This window comes from Onychomys torridus, chromosome 7 (genome assembly GCF_903995425.1).
Source record: "Onychomys torridus chromosome 7, mOncTor1.1, whole genome shotgun sequence".
NCBI lineage: Eukaryota > Metazoa > Chordata > Mammalia > Rodentia > Cricetidae > Onychomys > Onychomys torridus.
In genome coordinates, this window is record NC_050449.1 from 45,639,223 (window position 1) to 45,653,522 (window position 14,300).

The following is a 14,300-nucleotide window of genomic DNA, read 5'->3' on the forward strand; positions in this document are numbered from 1 at the left end:
GCTACACCCCTCTCCTGGCTCTGTGGGAACTGGTAGCTCTACTTTGGGCTATCCCACCTGACCCTTGATTTATCTGTTGTCACCGTTGGGCATATCCTTTAATCCAACATCATAAAATCAACACTCAGGATATGGCTCACTCCCAGATGAGACCTGAGACCCCACTACCCAAACTTACCTTGGCTTTCTGCCTACCTGCCTATCTGGGTCACAGGGAAAGTGATGGATCTAAGGGAAGGCCCAGCAGCAAGTAGCTCTTAACTTGGTTAGGGTCAAACCCTGAGCCATGTGTACAGATGTGCAGCTGTGCTCATGGGGCAGCTCAGACATATTCCAAAGACCTTTGTCTGGTCATGCATCACAGGTAAACTGAGACAGCTACAAATCAGGCCCATGCCTTCATGGTGCATTTATTTCAGGGCAGGGAGATGAGCAATACAGAAACTAAATCCCAGTGACAGTGCTGAAGAGACAATGTAAAACAGGGTGTATTACAGAGGGAGTGTTAGGATGTTCAAAGCTCAGGAAGGCTTCACAGAGGTAATATTGGAGTAGATAATATACCTTCCAAGCTGGAAGACTGCATGCATGCTGAAGAAATATCCAGAAGGCCCAGTATCTGCTGCCCTCTCCAACTGAAACATTTTAGGAGCTTGGCATAATGAAATAAGTGAGTCTGGGCACACATATGGCCAGAGGCATCCAGCACAAAGCAGAGGGACAAGTGGTGGCTGAGCTGAGAGCAGTGGAGGACAGGACGCACCTTGTGAGGGACAGGCAAGAAGGCAGGGGCCGGCCCTGAGCTGCAAAGGAACTTCTCATTTCAGTCCTTTTGCCCTCCCCAGTGCATGGCCGGATGCTCTATATGGGCATCTCCTTAGCCACACTGACATCCTTGAGGTGGACATGATTCTGTCTACAGGGAGAAAGCCCAGCTAAAAGATCAAAGTCTTCTTCCCATGGGGGCGCTGCTCTGAAGTTCATGTTCATGTCACTGTGTCCTTGCTCCAGCCTTTTCCCAGGGCATCTGGTGCAGTCTCCATGTTAAGTTCTTGTGAGAGAGATGGAGAATCTTTCAAAGCCAGTTACGTTCAGTTGCCCTACAGTTCCTGGCAACTGGCCTATCCCAATATCCCTGACAACCTTGGGAGGGTTCTCTCCAGGAGGCAGAGTTAAGGATGCTCACCTTTGCAGCTGCCTCCGAACTAGGAGATGACCGAGTGTGGTAAAAACCCAGGTACAGGTGTTTTTTGGTTTTGTTTTTTGTTTTTTAAATAAATTCACCATTACAGTTGCTTTTTGTGATACTCCCCTTTCACTCATTGATGAGTGCTTCAAGTTAACAGTGTGTGCTCACATTCCTCTAGACCTGAGGGAAGTGAGGTACTAAGTCTACTTAGCACTCTAAGCCATCTCCTATTCTGGGCTCAATCAAGTAGCTCTGGGAAGGCTGGAAGCCTCCCATTAAACGTTGCTATTGATTCATTGCTTTTGGAGATGTCAACTCTCTGACAACTATGAGAGCATCAATACTTCCATGTGCATGACAGCTTGAACCAAAACACAGTCTAAGTCTGCAAGTTCTGAGCTCCAACTGGGACAATAAGTGGGCAAAGCAGCAGAAGAGTATATGACACCGGCCAACAGAAAGTACCAATTTTAGGGACAATGTCAGGGGGGAAGCAAAGGTCTGCAGAGAGAGAGACAGAGGAAAATCCCAGAATCTAATCATAACATCCTTAGAACATATTGTTATAATGACCACAGCAAAGTGGAATACTCCCAATGACCATAAATCAGGTCAGGAAGACACAGCTCTCTAGAACAGCAGGGATCACATGAAGTCCCTGTTTCAAGGTTCAGGAGCAGGGCCAGGTAGCACTATACTTATCTGCACCTGCCCTTGAGTTCTCCTCCCCATCATGCACTGGGGACAGGAACCTGTGAAACAGGGGTCAATGCCATTTTAAAAGGGAGTTTAGGAAAGACTGAGAGGTGATCTGCTCATTTCTGCTCACTGTGTATGTGCTGTCTCTGTTAACATACTAACATGTGCAAGGTGAGTTCAAGCACACGAGCATCACTTACTAACTTCTGCCTGCTGTCTCCTCTAACCTCTGGAAGAAATGAAACATCTACCTAGAGTGAGCTAGCGTTTTGAGTCTCAACTATTAACAAGATAAAATTTATTGTTTCTCTTTTTTTTAATACTTATTTACTCATGTTGACTGTGTTGCTTTTAGACTCCAGCTTAACTACATGAAAGAGACCTTGAAGGATGCATGTGAAGCTTGTTTAGGGTTCACATGCATCAGTGCCCCAAGTTGGTATACCGTACCTCCCCACCAATACCCTTTAATCCTTGATGGCCTTCATCAGAACAAGGACACTGAACCATCCAGCCTTTCTATAAACTCTGTGGACAAAGTCCTTATCTGCAATCACAGTCTTAGCTAGACCACCAGACATTTCAGAATCATCAGAAACAAAACACTTTAGAGACAAACAGAAAGAAAACACTCTCACCATGTTTTGAGTCATGACTAGTTATTTTTTGACATTTAATTTCAGTTTAATAGGAATTATTTGTGGCTCTAACAATTACATTGATGCTGAACATGTGCATATCCTACAGAGAAGCCCAATGTCAATAACCACAGAATTTGGGCAAGCCAGGGGAACAGAGAAGGAAAATACTTTGTTCACTTAGCATCTATGCTGTCATATGAGATCAATTTCCTCATGAAACAACAACCTATCATAGGAAAAATGATTATTTAGTATTTCCTCCTCTATAGCAGAATCATATAGCTCATTCCACTGCTTTTGGGATTGTAAAAATCCCATTACAGAAACACACAGAACAGACAGAGATAAACAGAATCATATGTTTATAAAATGGTTTCTCTAAACATATTCTTTACTTATTTTTCCTATAAGAAAAGCGAAGGGTCAATAAGGAAGTTCTCTACAAGCATACTATAGTCAGGAGCGAAAGGAAACATTGCAGAGAGGGTATACCATGTCTGTAGCAGCTGACCATTTGTGGGTATTTAACAGAAGGTAGAAAGTTTATAATTTAAAAAACCCAGGGGAAATCTAAATATATATCTCTATATATGTGTGTATGTACATATACACATACACACACATATACACACATACACAAATATGTGTGTATATGCTTACAAAACAACCATTGGGTTTCTTTTTCCTGTGAGGAGTGGTAAAGCTCTGCTGGGAATCATCTTGTTCACCTGAAATACCTGGATAGAAAGTCAGTACATGGTTTAAGAAATGAAACTTTACAAGTTTATAAAGAATGAAAACATGCATAGACATTTTCTACTGCCAAATGGTCAAAACCTGAAGTTGTGATTAAATCTGAAGGATTGAGGATTCTAGGGGAAAAGTCAGGTATAAATACGACAGTGTTGGCATAAAATGAGTGACAGACAAGGAGGTGACAGCCTTACGGAAGAAACAATGACCACTGTAAAGCCAGAGCTGCACTCCCATTTTAAAAGACAGTGTAACTATTGAAGTGGGTGGTGGTTTTCCTAGCTATTTAACAATCTTATGCAGATAGTGTTATTGCTGTGGTCCATGGATGAAGCCCTGGGAATGAGCATGCTCAGCAGTATTCACCTCCAATCAAGTCAGACTCCCAGGTGATCGTAAGACCATCACTCCCATGGCAGTCCCTAAAGTAGCTAAAACCTCTGTAGTAAGCATTTGGACAGAGAAAGAAGACATACATGTTTCTTAGTAAGAGTGACAATGTAAGAAATACACTCATTATGGCTGTTAGACTACTCGGTTTTAAATATTACAGAAAAACCCTAAACTGTGGAATTACAGTATGTTAATCTTTAAAACCACTTGTAAAGAAGGATAGGTCTGGTGAGTATCAGAAGACAAAGTCAACAGAAAAATGTAACTGACAAATACAATCTTTGAAAAAGTTGTGGCTAATTATAGGCTAAGTTTTAAAACAGACTTTGTTTTTGGTCCACGAGGCCATTAAAAAACAAAAGAGAAAGGATTCTTATTCATAAATAGAAACTCAAAGCTCAAGGAAAAATTTCAATACTCTTTTGGCAGATTTGTTGGTTAGACAAGAAACCTCTGAAACGATGGGTGTGATGAACTTGGCACAAATGCATGAAGGTGCTTTGAAAAGACTGTGGCACATCATCTTCTGAAGGACGCCAGTGACTATCCATTACCTCTAGATGTTTGCTGATATACAGCTAGTATTTATTATATTAATATACACCAGAAATTACTGCACAATATGTCTGGCTTTCTCCCTTAAGGACAGGGCTGAGGAATGGCCCACAGGTAAAAACTGGCCTGATACTTGTTTCTGTAAATAAAATCTTATTTAAAAAAGTCACATTTTTATCTATATGTTGCCTGTGGCTTTTACACTGTAAAGGCAAAGGTGAACAGTTTTTAAAGGACTATTTGATTCTCTGAGAAGCCTGAACTATTTATTACCAGATCCTACACAGAAAGAGTTGTTGGCACATCACCTAAGGTTTAATTCCTAAAGCATCTAGAACACAATGTCTTTGCTTTCACATGCAGGTACCTGGCTTCCTCGAATTCTGAAGTATGTGTGACTAGTCTTCTATGCTTTATTTTGTTCACTGGTGTGTATCCTGAAACTTTAACACTATAGCTGGACTTTTCACTTTTTGGAACATAATCATTATCTCTGGCCATAATCTGCTTGATGTCAGGCATTCTCTAAGGAGTAGAGATTAATAAAATGGAAGAGCCACCTAGCAACATAGAGACTAGAAAACTGTTCCTCTTATTTTCTCTTGAATAAGGAAACAGGATAGAAAAAGGAGAAACACAAACCAAATACAGTTTAGGGTATATATCAGCAAGTCGGGGGAAGGGTTTCAGCTTTCACATACAGAAAGGCAGACAGCATATAGGCATTGATACATGTGTGCATGTGTATACACACATACACACACACACACACACACACACACACATTCCTCACATCTATCATAAACTAAAAAATACAACATAAAGTATATTTGTTTTATAAATATATTACTGTCTATATACATATAGATACATCCATAAAAGACATGTTAAATAATCATTTGTATAATCAATACTACTTTTTGTGTACTTAAAAATTACACATTCTATTAAAATTATCAAAATAATCTTTAAAATACCAAGAATAAAACCAACCAAGTGTTTCCTTCCATGTAAGTAGTTCTGAATCTTATCATTGGTCAAACAGACCCTAGACTTGGTCACACAACTCAAAGAAACATCGTTCAAGCAGGAAAATGCTATCCATTAAAAAACAACCCCCCTTTTTAATACTTCATAACAAATGTGTGTATATAAAACACCCTCTTCAGGTATATTACATATTCTCATAAATGTATTTTCATAAAAACACAAAATTCAAGTCTCCACCAGTGTCAACTATTGCATACTGGCAACCATTGCTTTCACTGTTTAGGTCGGTGGCAGACTCCCATCAGGATGACAGGACTGAACACGTCTGTAGGACATGCAAGAAAGGAGGAAGTTCTGAGGGCCACTTTGGCCAGTTAGGTACTATTCCCTCTGGACTAAGACACAGGGACAAACCAACTGCTAATTACTGCATAAAGTACAGTCGACTGTCTATTATATTCAGGGGCAGAATATTCCAGTCTGAGTCCTTTTTATCAGCTGACCAATTCTGACATTATTAACACACCATTTTCAGGTTGTTTATTTATTTTAGAAAGTCTGGTAAATAGGAATTAGCAATTGGGAAGAAATATTTTAGCTAAAATTAAGGTTTATGATCAGCTATGAGCTTAATAACGGACTCCTGTTACTTATTACTTAAGATATTTGAGAATTTGATGTAGCTAAAGTCTGCCAATTATGTTAAACTCTGCAAGCAATGTTGGTGCTTCATTAAAGGGGACAGACTGTCCTCCTGTCCTAAGAAAACTTTTCCTTAGCACACAGCTAATGGTACTGAGAAACGTAGGTGTGGGTGGGTCAGGGCTGCCCACTCCATGACAGTGGCATGGATTCTATTAAAGGTGAACAGGAGGGTAAGTAGTCAGCTAAAATCATTAGAAGGCCAAATCTGAAGTCATATCCTTCTTCCCTAAGGTCTCCCGTAAGTCTTTTTAGTCAAGTTTGCCCATTTCCAAATAATCACAGTGCTAAAATGAAGCAAAAGTGACTTGCTCACCTGAAGGGACCCCCGCTCCAGCTGCACACTGCCTGGGGAGACGGGCTGGAAGGAGGCTTCCTCTGCAACCCTGCTTCTGACGCTCAGTGGCCTCCACAATTCCCCCTGTCCTTCAGCTAATGACTGACAAAGTCAAGGACAGTTTCACAGGTCAGTGGTGCTGCTCTCAAACAGACACCACTCGGAATGGCTGGTGTGGCACAACCTGCGTCACTCTTGGTAAAGATGTGCGCCACACCCACTCAAACCCAACAGCAGTAACTATAGAACATCACTTTCCTGAATTAAGTTTGCTGAACATGGTTCAGATTATTGGATATGCTAATATGCACAATGCCGTTTAGAAGCATTTACTGTGTACCCAAATCCTACTCCATGCAACACACAGTGTCACACAAGTAGTGAAAATGTTATCCCAGTCGAAGATGCTTGGACGTTATTTTCAGGCAGCATTTTACCTTTATTTTAAGATAAGTTCACACTAGGTAAGTTTTAGGAGAAAGAAAATGCCAATAAATTTATTTAATATATTTTAATATATAAAACTATGACAGACACCTTTATTTACCTTAATTGTTAGTTTTATTTTCTATCCTATTCTAGTCTTCAATTTTACTTTAAAATTTTGTATTTAAATAAGGGATAAAATGTTGCCCAAAAGTCTAATTATAGTTACACATTTGTGTTTTTAACTAGATCTACAAATCAAAATAGTTCTTATTGTTAAAAAGATACAATTTGTATCAACAGTAAAAGGTACTTTCTGGTTTTCAGGGCTTTGCCTCTCTCAGGCTGCAGGACCACCCAGACCAGAGCATCCAGGCTGATGACAGAGCAGAGCCGGACTTGTCCTTTACACGAAGTGATTCAGAGTCAAGTTCTGTCCAGCATAACACTGTCTGCACTGATCATAACCCATCTTCCAACCCTCACAAATGTCACTACAGCAAGCATAACCCATGACTTTGCAACCAGAAATATCCCTTACTAATACTAGAACAGACTTTAGTCTGTATCTAAAACTACACTATTTGTGGCAAGAGTCTGGCCTTAATAATATAATAGGCCCCCAAAAAAACTACCTTCAGGAAAATGGAAAATATACAATATCTTACAAAAAATTTAAGTTACCATTTACATGTCCTCCATTGCCATTTCTATAGTGCAGTATCAATAAATGTTGCATATCCTCAACACATCATCAGATCACCTCAGGCCAGCCTTGATAAACAGCAGGAAAGCTAGAGTGTATTAAATAGAAAAGCTGCATTGAGAACACTTCGACTCATTAAAAACAGGAAGAACTGTGAAAGGGTTATTCATCCAGTATTGTGCCTCCCACAGAAAAACAGACGTCAAAACACACGTTAATGGAAAGCCAGGGCTTCAGTCTCTTTTCTACTGTCAAGAAGCACATTTTAGCTGGAAAACAAAGCTTTAACCTGTAATAGTTAAGGCTTTTGCCTTATTCATAAAAAAGGAAATGGAAACATTTTTTCCATTGATTGCATCTGCTTTCTTTTAAACTGACCATTTAAAATTAACCATTTTTCTTAACAGGAAACTTCCAAACAAAAATAAAATAATAAAAAGTGCCATACTGAAAATCATTCTAATATATACTATTACCCATTATAATATAACTGGTAACTTACATTTTGTTTAAAATATAAAGTCAGTGCGGTAGTATATCTTTGTTTCTATAAATAATGATTATAGCACAAAGAAGCCCACTTTCCCCAAATAAAAATAACTTAAAGGCTGTAAAGGATTCTAGTTAAGCTTGGCTTGAGGAAACAGTTGGCTAGGTCTAGTGCAGTCCCTCCCCATTTTGAAGGTGCTACAATTGCTTGCGGTTGACAGACAGACCCAAGTTAATAAGACAGGAAACGAGGGTAAAAAGTGCTGCATAGAAACCCCTGATGCACCAAAGAGGAGTATCAAAGATCACAGACACATCTACTAAATCAAACTGGAGAAACTTCCAGCCAAGTGTATAGCTTTAAAAAGGAAATGTTTAAAAAAGAGTTTGAATGTAAAGCAATCCCGTGATCTGTCCACCAAGTGGGGTTCCATACAGATTCCATGATAGAGTATTTCACATAAATGGATACTATATAACCTCCTTGCTGAGAAGGAGATCACATGTGCTATTGTAGCAAACCTCCCTCAGCATCTGAGCTGAACAAAAAACTACGCAACACCACAAAGATGCATCATCTTTTCAATAACCCAGCTGAGATTTTTCCACTAAGATGGCTGCAGCAAGCTGCTGGGCATCTGTCATATGAGGATTCCTTTTCATGACGAGCCTTACAAGGTCAGGTGGGAAGATGTTGCACAAATTGATATAAATCTTCTCTCGGTTGTCCTGGTACCTCGGAGGATCTTGCGGCATTCCACAGTATGGGACTCGCCAGGTGGGCTCCTGCTGCTCAGGCAGGCTCTGGAAGGTGACTGACTCATAGCACGGGGGTGTGGAGTTATCGGGTAAAGAGTAAGTCTGCCGATAGCCATACGCATCCATCCCGTAGCTTGGCCTGTCCCAGCTTCCTAGGCCTTCCTGGCGTGAGTAAGGCTTTCTTTGTCTCGAAGGAGAACTATCATAGAGTCGAGAGTCAGAAATGCTGTCTATTCTCGTGGCCACTAAGGACCTCCCTAGGTGCGGTGCCTTAGAGTGTGCGGAGCTTGGAGGAGAGGGGTAATCACCGGGACAGCTGGATCGGGCACCCACAGCAGGGTGCTGCAGATGCACAGCCAAGTGTGGAAGAGGGGGCTTGTGATGGAGCTTTGGCTCTTCGTGACTGTAACTTTGCACTCTGGTTAAGGGGTCGTGGAAACTCTGCAGGAAGGGCTGGGAGTTAAGGCGGCTGTGAGGGTGCATGTGCTGACACTTGAGATTCTCCTCCAGCTGTGGGTCAGGAGAGCTGACATAGGAGCGCTCACTATACCCCACGTAGGAGTCGCTGCTCCCACAGCTCAGGCTCCCCTCACTGCTGCAGTCTGAAGCTACAGAATTGACTCGATAATCAGTGTCTAATGAGAAACGCCTTTCAGGACTTCGGGGGCCTGAGATACTCAGATTTGAATATGCATTCAACATGGAATAATATCCAATGTCCACAGGAGAGTCACATTTTGGATACTGTTCATAAGGCATTGGCGTTCCATGATTTTTGGTTGCCATCATCATTGGAGGGTACTGCCCCTGTGGTCTTTGATCCTGAGGTGGGAAATGAACTCCAGATGGAAGGCCATTGCTTAAAGATGTAGTGCTTTGGGGTTTTGCAGTAGAAGTGGCCGGTATACTAACTAAGGAAGGTACAGACCTGGTTTCCAATTTGTTTTTGGTGGGAAGCTTTTCCTCTATGTCTTGGTAGACGTGAGTCCTTATGCTCGGGTCTGACTGCCTCTTTGGAGCACCCCGTTTACCGTCCGAAGTGCTATCAACCTTGGTGCTACAAGGAACACTGTTGCTCTTCACCAGTCCTCCTTCATTTGTGGTTTTGGCTGCTGTGTTTCTAGATAGGGCACGCAGTTCATCAGCTACTGACCGCTGCGGCTGACTGCCCCTCTCTGGGTGGTAATATTTGCACTTGTGTCCGTAGGTACACTTCTTTCCTGTGGAGACAAAGTCAGTTAGGCAAAGGAGCACACCACAAGATCCTGCCCAGCTAGGGAAGCACGTCTATCTGCTCCTGATAAAAAAGGCAGAATGCAGGCGGGCTGAGTCTTAGTCTGTTCCTCACGCTCTTCCGCCTTCTTGCTTATTATGAAGAGCACGGAGGAAACTCTAATATCTGCCTTTTCTCTTCCAGGTCTTTACGACTGGGCGGGAAATTCTGCTATCAAGAGCAACTGTACTGCTGTAACACGATAAAGCTATGCTTACCTGATTTGTACCAAATAAAAGAATTGCTAATTTTCATTCCCATAAAAACTAACTTCAAACAGAATTACCACTATTTTGTGACCATATTTTCACTCAGAGAAATTCATATAGTGAACCCAAATAGGTAAAAACAGACTAACACACTTTCTTAAATTTAATTATAATCAAAAGAACCACATAGTATACCAACTGAGATTTTTCAATGTTTATTTATATTAGCCAAAGTTAACAGTATATTGTGCTCTAAAGGTACACGTAAAGTATTCGTAAGGACAGTTACCATATGGACAAGGTTGTTTTTTGTGCTCAGGAACAATGGGTTTCTTCCTCAGAAAATTATCTAGACTTGGGCCGTGTCTTCCAAGCGGGTCATCAGGGGGCATGAACCTGTCACAGAGACAATAATAAAAATGACACCCAGAAGAAGGTTAATTTATTCCCAGTGATACAGTCACTCATTCTATTTTCTTTGAAATTTTAATCAAGTGTCTTGGCTAATAGTTACAAGATTAAAGAAACCTAAACTTTACATCAAGTTTTCTTATGAAGTGCAGCTTTCTCCTGAACTTGTATCTGTTTTAATTTAATCATTTTTTTTCTTCTTCTTCTTCCCAGTCTTGGGATGCTTGAAAGGATTTGAAAAAATGATTAGCAGAGCATTTTAGGAATACCAGTGTCTTGCAAGGGAGTGTGTGTGTGTGTGTGTGTGTGTGTGTGTGTGTGTGTGTATGTGTATGAGATAGAGAGAGAGAGAGATGTGTGGGGGGAGTGGGGCAGTTGAGCAGGGAAAGAGGGGGAGGGGAAGGGATAGCAGTGAGGACAAGAGACTCACTTGATGCCACTATTGCCAGATGTGCTACATACACCACTTCATTCCCAAGTTCAAGCTCCATTTTATAGATCAATCAATAATTCTAATTTAGGCTCAGATGAACTAAGTCACGTGTCTAACATCCAATGACAAAGTCATGATTCAATTATACATGACTCTGAAGTCTGTTCTCTTCCCATTATAGCAATGGCTTCTTAGCTGAGATGGAAAAATAAGTTGTAAGGAGGCAGAGCACACCTGTGGTCCCAGCTGACTGAAGTAGGAGGGCAAGCCTCTGAGGCCAGCTTAGATAACAGAACAAAATTCCATCTTAAGGAATTTTTTTTTTAAAGATCAGATCTGAGCCAGGCAGTGGTGGTGCACACCTTTGATCCCAGCACTCAGGAGGCAGAGGCAGGTGGATCTTTGTGAGTTTGAGGCCAGCCTGGTCTACAAAGCGAGTTTCCAGGACAACCAGAGCTACACAGAGAATCAATCAGGTATGAAGTCACAGATCTGAAATCCTGGTTACTTGGCAGAGGGCCTTGGGGAGGTTAAGGCAACAGGACTGTAAACTGTAGTATGAGTTCAAGGTCAGCCTAAATAAGCCCTTTCTCAAAAACACATAGAAACAAAAGCATTAAGGTTGTGACTCAGTGTGGTAGTGTGCTTGCGTAGCATGCACATGTGAGGTCCTGGCTTTGACCTCTACTACTAAGGGACTAAATCTAAGGACATGAGCTTATCATTGGATTGAGTACCAAATGGAGGGAAGACGAATTTGGATCATGCACAGAAATAATGCTAATACTTGTTACATCCTTGTTCTAACTTGAAATAACCCCAAGTATTTACCTACAAAATGAGAATGTGCTCAATATAAAAACTCAATGAGGAACAATCCAAATGGCTGAAGGAAACACTTAGCAAATAGCGTCACTATTACAAAAGCAGAATGGCAATGTTCCGTGAACAACTAGGGGTTAGGGATGTAGTTCAGTGGTAGAGCATGTGACTAGCCTGAGTGAGGCCACAGATTCCATCCCCAGCATTGCTACATAGTTAATTCCACGTTTCTTCCCTCCGCTTTGACAGTGTCACTGTGCAGCCCAGTGGCCTTGAACTTGTTAATCTCCTGTCTTGGCCTGTATAATGCTGAGATCATAGCTGTGTGCTAACACAGCCACTTTCCGCATTTCTCAGCAAAGTGCTGAGCAATACTGCAGCAGGGATGCATGCAGCAGGGATGCATGCAGCAGGGATGCATGCAGCAGGGATGCATGCAGCAGGGATGCATGCAGCAGGGATGCAGCAGTGGAACTGACTGATGTCTCTATGTGTGTGTGCTTAGTCGCTTTTGAATTCTGTAATTTAAATACAGAAATGGGCTCATTTGATCTTTCTTTTTCCTTATTAATATATTCTAAGGGATGATGCAAGGTTGAGGGTGTAAACATATTTTTGAAGCTTTTGCTAACTTGTACAACACTTTTCATGCATTTAAATTTTTTTTTTTTTTTTTGGTTTTTCGAGACAGGGTTTCTCTGTGTAGCTTTGTGCCTTTCCTGGGACTCACTTGGTAGCCCAGGCTGGCCTCGAACTCACAGAGATCCACCTGGCTCTGCCTCCCGAGTGCTGGGATTACAGGCATTCGCCACCACCGCCCTGTTGCATTTAAATTTTTTAAACTTCCCTATTTTTCTGTGTATGGGTGTTTGCCTGCATGTCTGTGCAGCATGTATATGCTGTGCTCAGGAAGGTCAGGAGAAGGTGCTGGAGTTACAGATGGTTGTGAACTGCCATGTAGGTGCTGAGAATTGAACCTAGGTCTTCAAGAAAAGCAGCCAATGCTCTTAACTGTTGAGTCATCTCTCCAGCTCCAGTGTTTATGCATCTTTAATAGCACATGTGTTCGTATTTTAATCAGGTAGAAAACTCTTTTTGGGTTTACATTAACAATAGGTAAACTTCTTCCACGATGGAAATATATTTACTTCTTGTAACTTGTGCCTGTTTATATCATTTGTCCCTTTATCAACTTGAAGGCTGTGATCATGAACTTCCTGGATAACACAACTTTTAACATGTGTGTGTTTAGTAAGCTATCATGCTCTAAGTTGACTTGACAGGCATTTAGCGGGGTGGGAGGTTGGCTGGGGGGGGGGGGTGCAGTATAGACAGTTCTGCCAACCAGGTCCCTCAGACAGAGTCTAAGAAACTTCTTTGGCCTCAGGTACTGTGAAAGCAACTCCGGGAAGGCACAAAGCTCACACCTGTCCTCTCACAGCCCACGTGTTCAGTTCTGGCTCCCACCAGGGTTAATGGGAGACTGGTGGTGAGGAGAACTAGTCTGAGGTCTGGGCAGTGGCAAAATGGGGAGGATAGTGCTGCAGCTGCTGCGGACAGCTGGCTTACTTACTTGTCATTGACAAAGGAATACATTAATAACCGTTCATCTATGAACTTCTTCCATTCTGGTTTCTCATTCGCCAAATCTCTGTAGTTATCATTGGACACAATTATACCATCAGACTCAAAAGCCAGCTTCACGATGAACCGGTCATCATAGCACACCACTCGCCTGCCCTGGACGCGCCGTGAAGGTGTAAATACCAGGATTTTTTCCTTCTCTAGTTTCCGCAGAATTTCCTGGTCTGCAATAACAACAGGGTAGAAATTCAGGAGTAGATAAATAATTAAACATGGATGACTTTCAGACAATGAGAATTTTTTTAACAGAAAATATTTATTTTATGGATAAGAGTGTTTTGCTTGATGTAGGTCGGTGTACCACTTGTGTGTCTGGTACCCACAGAGGTCAGACGCAATTATTAGATGCCATGGAACTGCTGTTACAGACGATTGTGTGCTTAGAGTTTTCCTGCCTGGCCCACAGTCAAGACAAATCTCTCTTACCCGCCAGGCCCATAGACGCTCAGACCCAACCAAGTAAACACACAGAAACTTATATTGTTTACAAACTGTATGGCCGTGGCAGGCTTCTTGTTATCTACTTCTTCTATCTTAAATTAACCCATTTCTGTTGAATTCTCTTCTCTCTTGTCCCGCCTATACTTTTTGCCTGGCTACTGGCCAAATAGCATTTTATTTATACAGAGTGATATCCAGATGATTGTGAGTGCCATCTGGGTGCTGGGACTGGAACCCAAGTTCTCTACAAGAACAAGTGCTCTTAACCAGCGAGCCTTCACTCCAGCTTCCTGGAGAGTTTTTATAGGAGTTGGAATGGACAGATTACAACTCACAGTTGATGGGCATAGAGGAATCTGTAACTCTCAACACTACTTTTAGAGATATCAGTCCTAAGACCTAAAGTCACAGCACTAGCGTGACGACAC

The 14,300-nt window shown here is 41.7% G+C and overlaps 1 protein-coding gene across 1 annotated transcript in view; it reads right to left on the reverse strand.

The window, feature by feature from the left end:
* Window positions 1–5,054: 5,054 nt before the first annotated feature.
* Window positions 5,055–14,300, reverse strand: part of Zc3h12c (zinc finger CCCH-type containing 12C) — a 59,668-nt gene continuing 50,422 nt past the window's right edge. Inside the window, exons 4-6 of the mRNA XM_036192922.1 lie at window positions 13,361–13,595; window positions 10,411–10,517; window positions 5,055–9,859 (exon numbers count right to left, since the gene is read on the reverse strand). Of these exons, the coding sequence (XP_036048815.1) occupies window positions 8,463–9,859; window positions 10,411–10,517; window positions 13,361–13,595 (1,739 nt within the window). The 3' untranslated portion in view covers window positions 5,055–8,462. The remainder of the gene's footprint in view (window positions 9,860–10,410; window positions 10,518–13,360; window positions 13,596–14,300) is intronic.